The sequence below is a fragment of the Phyllopteryx taeniolatus genome, chromosome 16 (assembly GCF_024500385.1).
Source record: "Phyllopteryx taeniolatus isolate TA_2022b chromosome 16, UOR_Ptae_1.2, whole genome shotgun sequence".
Lineage (NCBI taxonomy): Eukaryota > Metazoa > Chordata > Actinopteri > Syngnathiformes > Syngnathidae > Phyllopteryx > Phyllopteryx taeniolatus.
The window spans coordinates 8,337,881-8,350,023 of NC_084517.1; the positions used below are offsets into that span (position 1 = coordinate 8,337,881).

Sequence of the window (12,143 nt, forward strand, 5' to 3'; positions counted from 1 at the left end):
AACCTTGTCATGTGGAAAAAGCCATGACCTCAGTGTTTATGTGTGTGGACAGAAAGATTGGAAGACCAGTGTGACTCAGCACCACATGATGCGAATGATCCCAACGGGGTCTGGTTTGGTCTTGAAATCAATTTGAGAAATCTAATTGCATTGTCTCGGACGAAGTGGTGCAGAAATTACACTGTCAACGGGGGGATTTAGCAAACGTCTTCACTGGGAGATTAACAGGGAGGGAGCAGAGAGACAGAGAGACAGAGAGAGAGAGAGAGAGAGAGAGAGAGAGAGAGAGAGAGAGAGAGAGAGAGAGAGAGAGAGAGAGAGAGAGCATAGAAGAGGATGGCAGGGGGTGTGTGTTGCCAAAGGGACGGGAGTAAAATGTCCTTCATATAAACCAGACATAAACGAGCAGCAGCCCCAGCCGGCACGAGAGCGAGTGACAGGAGCCTCTTTCTCAGGAAACCGTTTGTGTGAGGAAAAAACATTTGGAAGTAATCCAGTGGAGAATATTTTCCGACAAACAGCAGGTAAGCATATCTAAGTCATTTCATAAATAATAATTAATTTGAGGAAATACTTGTTGCTCTCACAACAAGAAAGATCATGAGAAGATTTTGTGCCTCGGTTACCTTAAAAGAGAGAGAGAAAAAACACGACAGTCTTTAAAAAAAATTATATAATTATAAAGTTAGTGGTATGTTTGAATATCTATCTAATGGATCCAATTTCAACAAAGGGCTAACATAGTTTATTTTCGTTGTTGTCTTGAAAAGTAGCTGATTTAGGGTGATAGTTTTTCAAAGCATTGTGGTTTATAATAAATATGATTGTAGTTGATGCAACTGTCCACCTTGTAGTAGAGTCATAGCATTAATTAGTATAATATTACTAGGAAAAAAAACACTTGCCCAAATTAATTTAATGTATCCGACAACCACATTATTTTAAATCCGTCCACTCGTAATTCATCATGTGCTTTTTAACCGTATATCTCTGTGGGTCAGACCCATCCTGAGGCCATGCAGCCAGCCGATTTGTTTAATTCGTGTTCTGCAGCCTACACATGGGTGCAGCAGCTTGTCAGATTACACGACTACGCATGTCATCCATCTGAGCACGGTGTCTCAGTCCCACCTAATTAGGCTCACCCTGCTATTAGGTCACCACATGCAGAGCGCACAGTCTGCGGGGCGTCTCAGCCACTCTTACTGGGTGGACAACAGGGACAGGCTCGAGAGAAAATGATGATACAATTATTTCAACTATTGGCTAGAGAGAGAATAAAATGCATTACAGTGAACCTCCGTTCATGACGAGGCATTTGCTCCAGACCAAGACGTAATAGGTGAAAATTTACGATACAAAGAGGCTATATATAGGCCATATATAAACATATAAACAATAGTTTTACCCTTCCCACACATTTGAACTTATTAAAAGACCCTTTTCAAACTATAGTATTCCTTAGCTTCTGTTCTTTCTTTCTGGCTCACAAAGTTCTTCAAATAAGAGGCACAGCGTGCTTGCTTCCAACTGCTTATTTTGTTGTTCCCAGTTAAAGGTTACTTTGTAACTGACACGTAAAGCAAACGAGAGATAAATATATATATATATATGTATATATGCCTGCGTGGGTTTTCTCCGGGGCACTCCGGTTTTCCTCCCACATCCCAAAAACATGCATTAATTGGAGACTCTAAATTTCCCGTAGGCGTGACTGTGAGTGCGAATGGTTGTTTGTTTCTATGTGCCCTGCGATTGGCTGGCAACCAGTTCAGGGTGTACCCCGCCTCCTGCCCGATGACAGCTGGGATAGGCTCCAGCACGCCCGTGACCCTAGTGAGGAGAAGCGGCTCAGAAAATGGATGGATGGATGGATATATATATATATATATATATATATATATATATATATATATATATATTGAGACACCAAAACATTCAACTAAACCACGTAATTTCATCTAACGAAAGTCCGCTATCTTAATGCTAGGAGACATATATTCTCTCTGCTCTGTGGGAACAGCGAATATTACTTCCGGTCAGTTGGACTTGGGGACCTTCTATGCCTCTTCTTCTTGCTGTTAATTACACTGGAGCTCTTCCAGTAGACTTCAGAGATACTACACTGATGGCGCGCAACTCTAAATTTTGATTTGGCTGTATACTTCTAAAATGCTTAAAAATCTGTGATATAGCAGGAGTACGAATGATGAACCGCAATATGTTGCGGTACACTGTAAATGCATTTTAATGGGTTGAGCGCATGCTACTCTCCAATTCACTAAACTCCTTGTGGTTATAGACATGATCATCCTCTTGCTCGCTCGTCTGTTGATATGCGCCTATTGGACAACTGCGCTAATTATTGGAGTCAGCTCAGATGGGCTGTGTCTTCAAGATGGAAAGCACAAGGCCACGCCCAGCCCAGAGCCTCACCTGAGGGAGTGTAGGCTCTATGCCGACAGTGAGTGCTTGGGTCATTAGAAACACTGCAAGTGAGACTACAATGGCACCTTGACTGACAGATGGCTGTGTGTCCTCTGTTTGACAGATAGTTGCTGCACACAGGAAGACATCCAGGACATCTCCCATTCTTTTTCTGCCAACAATCAGAATGAACCGTGGGACAAGTGTGGGCCACTAAATCCTGCGTAAGACTTCAACATTGATCCAATACACAACCAAAATATTATGCATCAGGACTTAGCATGAACACCCACCAACCTCCCAAATGTGGGTGAGAATTTCAGCTGTGGCGGATAGCACAGCCACTCCGACTAGTCACTTTGGAGGGTTGTATTTTGATCTGAAAAAATGTATGTCAGCACCCCCCCTCCCACTCCCCACTGTTGATGAATGTACTTCGGTTGGGGAAAAAAACAACAACATATATATACAGTACTATAATAAATTGTGTTTTGTTAAAATGCTGAGTGGCTATTAACTCCGGGAAACCAGTAGCCACAGTGGCTGGTGACCAAAAAAAGTTAATGTCATGCCTTGTACTGTATATAATGTAATTTATATGAAAACAAATATAAGTTGCAAACCAGCGAAACTCTTATTGACTGATCTTTTTTCAAAATGGCAATTCACTAAACTGTACAAGATGAAAATAAATGTAATTAGAAAGAACTTTTTGGGGGGAGGTAACAGAACAACAGAATTGCTTGTATTTCTTTCTCGCCAAATAACTTGCAAATTGTTGTTTTTCTAAAGGTCTATGTGCCCTGCGATTGGCTAGCAACCAGTCCAGGGTGGACCCCGCCTCTGTCCCAAAGTCAGCTGGGATAGGCTCCAGCTCCCCAGTGTAGAAAATGGATGGATGGTAGGAATGTAACAATATTCACGATACCGCGATATCGCAAAATTAAAAGTGCCTCGATATTGTCGTGGTCTTGTCTCAGTATAAAATAATAAGCCGTTGTGTTTAAAATTTAGTTTGGGGCTGGCTATACGCAGTCATACCGCTTAGCCAGGCTGCTACCACCAGAATCCAGCGCTCCACTGCCTTGGGAGGTAGGCAGAAACCCCTTGGTGCCCCGAGTACCTCCCAAGGCTACAGTGTAGTCACTATGCCGGTCTGAGTGTCGCGTCGCAATTGATTGGGCCTTGTTGTTCGCGCCAGCCTCCGTCCCGGAAATCGCTGACCAACGGGCCGGCATCGGCTACTACTGGACCTCCAAAGTAGCCAAATAGTGTACTCAAGTAAGAGTACTGTTGTTTTATAATAATATGACTCAAGTAAAAGTAAAAAGTAGTCATCCAAATATTTACTTGAGTAAGAGTAAGAAAGTACTCAATAAAAAAACTACTCAAGTAAAGAGTAATTTGTAACCAGATTTTTTTTAATTTTTTCTTTTTTTTTTTTAGATGAGATCATGAACATCAAATTAAAAAACATAATATATGGGAGTCGACACACACCTGCCACCATTTAAATTGCATGCATTGGGCCCTACAGAAAAATTCCTCCATTCTCTTTTCTGTACCGCTTATCCTCACAAGGGTCACGTGCTGGAGCCTATCCCAGCTATCTTCGGGAAAGAGGTGGGGTACACCCTGAACTGGTCGCTAGCCAACCGCAGGGCACATATAAACAAACAACCATTCGCACACACATTCACACCTAAGGGCCATTTAGAGTCTTCAATCAACCTACCATGCATATTTTTGGGATGTGGAAGAAAACCGGAGTGCCCAGAGAAAACCCACGCAGGCACGGAGAGAACATGCAAACTCCACACAGGCGGGGCCGGGATTTGAACCCCGGTCCTCAGAACTTTGAGGCAGATGTGCTAACCAGTCAGACCAGTCACCTCTGCCCCTACAGAAAAATGATTTGCTTTATTAACTTAAATGATTTCATGAAAATGCTGATGGTGAGTGATTGTGTGTGTGCGTGTGCTAATTTTGCCACATCCACTGCCAAAACAACAGCAAAAACATCTACAACTTACCTCAAGGTCTTTTCTCAAGTTAGAAGTGGGCCGAAAAATCCAAGTTTGGGCAGTCACAATTTAAGAGCTGCATGACAAAGCTGTTGTTTTTTGGAGTTTGTAAAGTAAACACAGTTGTGCGTCTGTTTCCCTCCCCCCCAAATTGAGTCATTTTAATTGGCTCGCAAAGGCTACGTGTGTGGTCATGTAACTGCTTTGTGTCGTCTGATTGGTGAATTGGAGTCAAATGACATTAGTGTTCACATTTGATTAGCGCAACGGGCGCACTGTGCGGAAGTCGAAGATGGAGTCTAAAAAAAGACGCGCAGACACATGAATGGATAAATAAAAGTAGCGAATGGCATGTCGATCATTGTAACGGAGTAAAAGTATCGATCGTTCTTCACTTTAATACTCAAGTAAAATTAAAAAGTACAGTGCATTTAAAGTACTCTGACAAGTGCATTTTATCGATTACGTTACTTGAGGAAATGTATCGCTTTACCACCCACCTCTGTGTAAAACATACTGGAAGCAGTGCAGCCAAGAGAAAGGATTCGAAATGAAGAGACTACTCGACTGTTGGGAATAAATCAGTCCAATTTAATGGAACAAATATTAGCATTTTGGCTGTACCTGTAGGTGTTTCCGATAATGTTTAGGCCAGCAGAGAAAGCCTTGCTGAACCTGACCGCTCACCACTGTCGCCACTATCCATCCATCCATTTACAACACCGCTTATCCTGGTTAGGCTCGCGGGGTGCTGGAACCTATCCCAGCTGACTTCGGGCGAAAGGCGGACTACACCATGAACTGGTTGCCAGTCAGTCGCAGGGCACATATGGACACAGACAACCATTCGCACTCACATTCACACTACCACTGAGTGGGAACTGAACCGCACCAAAGTCAGGCGCGTGTACCCACTACACCATCAGTGACCACTGTCGCCACTAAAGAAAACTAATGCATATCAAGACATGACATGAGCAACGACTGTCCCCTTTTTCTCCTTAGGTGTGAAGGCTTCCTGAAGCGTGTGTCATGTTTCTACAGCTGCTCCCCAGATGCCGCCCGCTGGCCTCATCCCCATCGCCACTCTTACATCCAGGCTGTGCCTCTCTGCTACAGCTTCTGCCACGATTGGTGAGACTGCCAAGCACATCACTGAGCTTGCCAAAATCAAAATGAGTGCTTGTCTTGACTCAACCCTGGAGATTAGCAACCAGTGTACCAACAGCCCTAAACCGTGATATCAGAGGCTGGAAAATGAAGCTGACGAAAAAAATAAAGAAATAAATGCTTATACCCAAAAATAAATAATGTTATTTTTTAAAATTCAACCCAAAACTGTCTGGCAGGTAACACTATGAAGTTTAGCCTGTACCCCTTTTGTGTGATATCTCATTAAACCCTAACAGGCAAGACAGAATCTTCTTTTTTCAAGAGCCCTATTGGTCACATGATTGACACCTTATCGGTCACGTCTTCTGTCTCTGATAGACTGTTCTTCCTTGGATGCAGTGGTTTCTTAAAAATCTAATTAGTGGATGGGGCCAGAGGGGGAGTACCTTTTTTTTACATATCATTTTACTAATGTATTGCTGTTAGGTTTACCGTATACTGACAGTAATATGACAAAAAGTGATTTTTTTTTTAATACTGCAAACTCCCGCTTTAACCCATCCAAGAGGAGCTGTGGGCAGCTGCTGTGTCATGCCCAGTGATCAGACATTCTCTGAAACAATCTTCAGATACATTGAAAATATACATCCATACTTTATGCTATAAGCAGTATTGTGACAAAAACAGGACAATATGGCTGCCTCAAAACAAAGGTCTTTAATTAAGTTGCAACAAGCTAAAAATGTATTGGAAATATCATTTTTTACACACGATAGCATTAGTATGAATTATTGTACACATTTTTTTCTGCAGGTTTGATGCCTGCAGAACAGACCTGACATGTGCCCGTAATTGGGCCATAGACCCAAGAGGAGGCAACTGCACTGGAACCTGTGTTCAGTATCAGCAGGTAGGCAAGTATGTGTGTGCACGTGTGTTTCCATGTGTACCGAGAATGACACTGTTGAATCAAACATTTGGTGTATGTCGAAATGAGATGAAGGCAAAAGGTGAAATTTTGAAGGGTCTACCTATGGTCAGAATAAAATCCGCTAATATCGTAAAAAATAAAAAAATAAATCGAAATGGAGCTTGAAAAAATATTTTAAGTTCAACATACAACAGCTTATCTCTCTTGATAAGACTCAAAGAAAGATGTGCCTGCTTTGAACAATTTGGTCACAAACATGAATTTTACTTCAGAATTTTTACATTTGACAGTAAACCCAATAAATCCACAGGAACAGTGTTGGTTAAAAATGCACAGCAGTTTTACACAGATTGGCCATTTGCAAATAACCAATGAGCTTCGATTCAAGGGCTGTATTTAAATTCTGCATCAATAAAGATGACAAAACACAGCTTTGCTTTGTTTGTTTGTTTATTGTGATGGGTGTAGTTTGCAACATAGTTCTGTACTGCACCTTATAAGCCATTTATAATATTTTGATTACATAGTTTGGCTACAAGATGAGAGGACCTTAAGGCTTTAATAAAGCTATTCTAATGGATACCAATAGCTACAGTGTGTGGTCATAATGTTGTGGCTGATATGGAATAGTCTGTATGATTGAGGTGCTCCACATATTTCTTTTTACGTGCTGTATGTCAAAAGACAATTCTTTAAAATTGCAAATAAATGAACTTTTGCCATTTCTGCCACCAAAGATTTCCCCCCCCCCCTCATTTTGTACTCAAAAAAAGGTCCAGTGTAAGATTTGGGATGGAGAAGGGCAGAAGTGAATAAGCAAAAGATGTCAAGGACAGGGTAGAGCCCCGGGAAATTTGTGCTTGTACTGAATAAGCTTTGGCAGCAAACGATGTGTCCCCAGGGAAGGACACGTTTGTGTGTATGTGTGTCAGGCATGTTACACAGTGAAAGAGCTGACATCCTTTTTGTCCTTCAAACATGATGAATATATTACAGCTTTTTGCCCTCTGAACACCTTGTGTGCCTTAGTCTTAATCCCCCAACAGACGAAAGGAAGAAGACATCTAGATGCAAACAGGAAGAATAAGCGAGGTACACAAATTAGGATTTTGGCAAGAGAAGGAAAGTAACACACTGGAGACATAAAGGAGAAGTTGTGTGGAAAGGGGAGCAAATGGGCTGCAGTACACAGTGGCTTGGCAGTACATCTTAATTGCTGGTTATTAGGAAGTCACTAGAGAGAGAAAGGCAGCTAATACGCACACGTACACAGTGTGCGCACGTGCGTGCTTGCTTGTGTGTGTGTGTGTGTGAGGAAGATTTCCCAATCATTTTAACTCCTTCTCAAGAGTGTAGAGTTTTTGACAGTCAACCCTGTGTTTCTAATCTTAAAAAGCTTTGATCAAGTTCCACGTTTGTATTTTTTCAATAGGGTCTCTGGAAAAGTCAGATACCATAAACATAAATCATGCACATTGCTGTTCCATGAGCATGTTCACGTTATGCAGCGAAACTCCATGGTATGTCCTGCCACTTTACGAACTTGGTGGACATTCCACAGATGTACTGCATTGAACATATTTTCAACAAACAGGCTTCTTTCTTATTTTTCAACCACAAGCAGGAAGTAATACTGAAGATAGAATGTGAACACACCCTCTCTTAAAATTCCAGGTTTGTGTTATATAAACAAATGATAAAGTTCCCAAAATTATCAGATTTAATTGATGAAATAATAAGAAATCTCTTACAAGTATGCAAATACTGAAACAATTACTTTTTTGAAGCACATTTTGCTTTAATGAGAACATTCAGTCATGTTAGTAGGAATCTATTAACATGGCACATCTTAATTTGACAATATTAGCCCACTCCTTTTTGGCAAGGCACTCAAAATATGTCAAATTACGACGGCATCTCTTTCCCCCAGCTTCCTTCAGGTACCCTCACAGATTTAGGTCTTGGCGCTACTGGAATAATCAAAACTTTTCTTCGATTTGTATTTATATTACTACTTTCTATAGCCATTTTAATCTTTAAAAAAATACACACATTTCCTACATATTAGAATGTATCACTTGTACAAAATGGTTTCAGAAAACAGGAGGCAATAAAATATGTTGCAAGTAATCATGCTAGATGTGTTCATCTTTGTGAGGCCTGACAGAATCATCACTGTATCATAAAGATGATGAGGAGGCTAAATCCTTCAAGGTAGTAGAGTTTCAATGTATGACCTTTTTATAATCTGCCATAATTTGCAATGGCAAAAAAAACCTCCTACACCTGGCAGAGGGTGCCCAATTACAAAAACCCGGTTTAACCCACCTCTGCGCAGAATTACACACACACACGTCTGATTTAAGCAGTACACGAAAAGAGCCCTTGATGGGTGGTCAAGTACTCCAGAGACCCAATTATTTGTATATAAGTGATTAAGAAGTCTGTTTTCCATAGTAGGGCCTGTAAAAAAAATCTGTATATATTTTTGCTCAGATGTATCAACATGGCAGAGATCTGTGTGAAAGCCTGTGGGGTGACGCCTTCATGATTGTTGAAGATGCATCTGAGGAGGCTGGAGGTGCTGGAGCAAATGGCAGCCCCGGCGGTGGTCACCCTTGTGGCTGCCTGACCCTCAGTCCCTCTGACAAGGATGTGATCTCTGCCCTCCGGGCCCACCAGGACGACCCGGAGGAGCTGGATACCACCAAGACTGGGCTGCCTCCGTATCTGTCTCCTTGCCAGACCAAGCTGCCCCCACAGACGGGGAGCGGCAGGAAGGGGAACTCTGTCCTGCGCAAGCGTTCAGTCATATTGGACGACGGGGAGGGGAGTGGAAGTGGCTTGTAGAGAATCATATTCAGTAAATGTATTTAGAAATAATTGTCTAGCTCTTATTAAACCATGTATTGAAGTGGAGTTTTACCTCATTCCTTTCGCTAACTTTTCCAGCTGTCGTTATCATACTTCTAGCATGATGAGATGACATTTCATGAATGTTGCTTATGAAATATTAACTGCATGGGTGTTTTGTCTCCAAATTACATGGCAAAGCTTAATTTGCTCAGTAATTGGGCAGTTTTTGCAAAGTGCATCATGAACTTTGACATTAGGAACTCGAATGACAATACAATAATAATGACATCTGTTTGAATCTGTGCTCTAGTCAGTTTTTCCAAGCAAGTTCTTGTTGTGATACCATATTGTGGAGTGTGCTTGTCATGAAGTATTTTAAAGAGAAAAGGTCCACAGCAAGTAAGGGTTATAATGCATGTAAGTGTTTGGGATGGGAAGGGTGTGGTATGATAATGACACTGGAAAGGTATGCTTTGTACCTGGAGGAAGGTTTATTCAGAAATAAAATCTGCTCAGAAGTTATAGACTAAATCCACAGAGAGTGCGACATAGTGAATGTTTCTATTCTGATTATATTATATAGCGCCATTTTGCGGTAAGATTAGATGTAAATGTTTTTTAAAGGGAAAGTTTTTGTGTGGTTATCGTCATGTTCTCAATAAAGAAAACCTTCTATTCGTCATCCTGTAGTACATATTTGGAATAGGCTTAATCTTTCAACTTAGTTTAGATTTTTAAAATACACTAGAAACAACTCCCATGTAAAATAAATAAGTAAAACGTTTGAAGCATTTTGACAAGAACAACATGGCATCAGCTGTGATAAATTGAGCAACATCAACTATGGCAACTCCCTTGTGCAGTATCTTAATTTGATTCTTAATTTTTCTTGTCCAAAATACAAAGTTTTTTGCATACTTTTGCATTCAGTGCACACTTGCAATTACCGGTAGTTAAATTTATTCAGGTGCTGTCCATTTTAATACAATGGACAGTACCTGAGTAAACATTATTGTGTTTGTATGATCGAGTAGGATTTATTAATTTGGTTCCTTCCATTCCATGGCCCAAACTGGCATATAAGATATCTAATTGTTGAACGGTATCAGTCAGTTACGTAGAGTTGAGTAAAAATTCATTAGAAAAACAATGGATTGTCTGCCTTTAAGGTATGCCGGTACTATAATTGCTTCCAACCAGGCCGAAAGATAGACAACAACATTATTTTAACAGTGCTGCACAGATCAGCCAGCCAGGGTGCTATCATCCGAATCCCACAGGTATGTTGTCATTTTTTTAAATACTTTTAAAGTTATTATAATATTCCTACTCTGCATCATGTGGCCTTAGTGAAGGGAATTCAGAGCAGCCTCTGTAAGGTCAGATTTGACTCAGCTGAAAATGAAGAGAAATTTCGTATTTCAGGAGCAGAATGACCCAGAGCATACATGAAAAGATTGGCGTCTTCTGGAGTAGATAACCGAATTTGGAAGCCCGGGCAGCCAGCTAAAGCCCTGACCTGAATTTAAATTGCCAAACTGTGGAGTGACCTAAAGAGAGATGGAACAGAGCGATTCATTCACGATCTAATAGGATTGGAATGCTTTTGCAAGAAAAAGTGGGCCAATAGGACCACATCAAAATGTGAGTAGTTTGAAGGTGTGCACAATTGCGCAACCACTTTTATGTTGTTTATCTTTAATGTGAAAAAAAATGTTTACTCCAAAATTATTTATTGGCACTTGTCGCCATTAGGGCATTTCAGAATGTTTGTAAACAGTAGGTGCCAGGATAGTTCTGGGTGGCAGAACGCAAGTGATGATTGCTGACCAGAACCGAAAAGATGACAAAAACTTGTTTTGAGAAAAGTTAGCTAAGCAACTAACAATCACAATACTGTAATTACTTCAGGGTAATTTAGTTAAATAGAAAATATTTATTTGTTTGGAGGCTGGTTTCACTTTTGGAATGCACCCTTCTCCTTGGGAGCCTTTCCCTGCGAGAGGGACGTGTCCACCAACTAGAGCAGAATAGTTTGGTAACTATATAAGTGGTGGGCACACCTAATAGCATAGGTTGTTGCCGGCCTACTAGTCCTGTTAGCATTAGCTCTGAGTAGTTAGTTAACCGGTGTGAGTCTGTTTAGACGCATAACAGATTCCCTCCTTTAGCTAGTACCATTCCTTCTCGGCCTACTGGCACCCTCGCGTTAGTCGTAAGTGACTCCATCACTTGTAACGTTAAGTTTAAAACCCCAGCCACTGTAATGTGTATCCCTGGGGACAGAGCACCCAACTTTGAAGCTAACATTAGGGACCTCACACGCACCAGGCTGACACAACAACGTGTGGCTAACAACACTAGCTACTCAGAAATAGTTTGACATGTCGGCTCCAATGATACAAGGATGAGGCAATCAGGGATTACAAAGAGGAACATATCTTGGATTTATAATCTTCCCTGAAAAATGAGTCAGAATCGAGTAATTGTCTCTGGCCCATTGCCTACGAGAGGCAATGATGAGAGGTTTAGCAGATTATTCTCACTTAACCGGTGGCTGGCAAGCTTTTGTAGCGAACAGGGACTGCAGTATGTAGATAATTGCCCTCTTTCTGGGGCACACTGGACTGGCTCAGGAAGGACGGCCTTCATCAGAATGGGGTAGGTGCCATCACTCTTTCTTGGTATATAGATTACTGTTTGAGCCTTCCATGACAGCTCACATTACAGCAGGCCGGGACAGCGGTGATTAGTGAGTCTGTAAGGTTAAGGTTTACTAGCGCTATGCTAGA

General features: G+C 41.3%; 1 protein-coding gene across 1 annotated transcript; it reads left to right on the top strand.

The window, feature by feature from the left end:
* The first annotated feature begins 349 nt into the window (after window positions 1-349).
* Window positions 350-10,033, top strand: rtbdn (retbindin). The gene is made up of 6 exons (XM_061749993.1): window positions 350-524; window positions 2,303-2,464; window positions 2,552-2,651; window positions 5,457-5,585; window positions 6,378-6,474; window positions 8,992-10,033. Exons 2-6 carry the CDS (start codon window positions 2,305-2,307, stop codon window positions 9,343-9,345), a joined length of 840 nt encoding a protein of 279 aa, XP_061605977.1. The 5' UTR covers window positions 350-524; window positions 2,303-2,304; the 3' UTR covers window positions 9,346-10,033.
* The last annotated feature ends 2,110 nt before the right edge of the window (window positions 10,034-12,143 follow it).

Excerpts from the sequence above, each read along its gene's own strand:
- rtbdn (XM_061749993.1), top strand. The coding sequence starts at position 2,305 with ATGATCATCCTCTTGCTCGCTCGTCTGTTGATATGCGCCTATTGGACA. Across the intron at positions 2,465-2,551 it reads GTGTAGGCTCTATGCCGACA|ATAGTTGCTGCACACAGGAA; the intron begins GTGAGTGCTTGG and ends TCTGTTTGACAG. Across the intron at positions 5,586-6,377 it reads TACAGCTTCTGCCACGATTG|GTTTGATGCCTGCAGAACAG; the intron begins GTGAGACTGCCA and ends TTTTTTCTGCAG.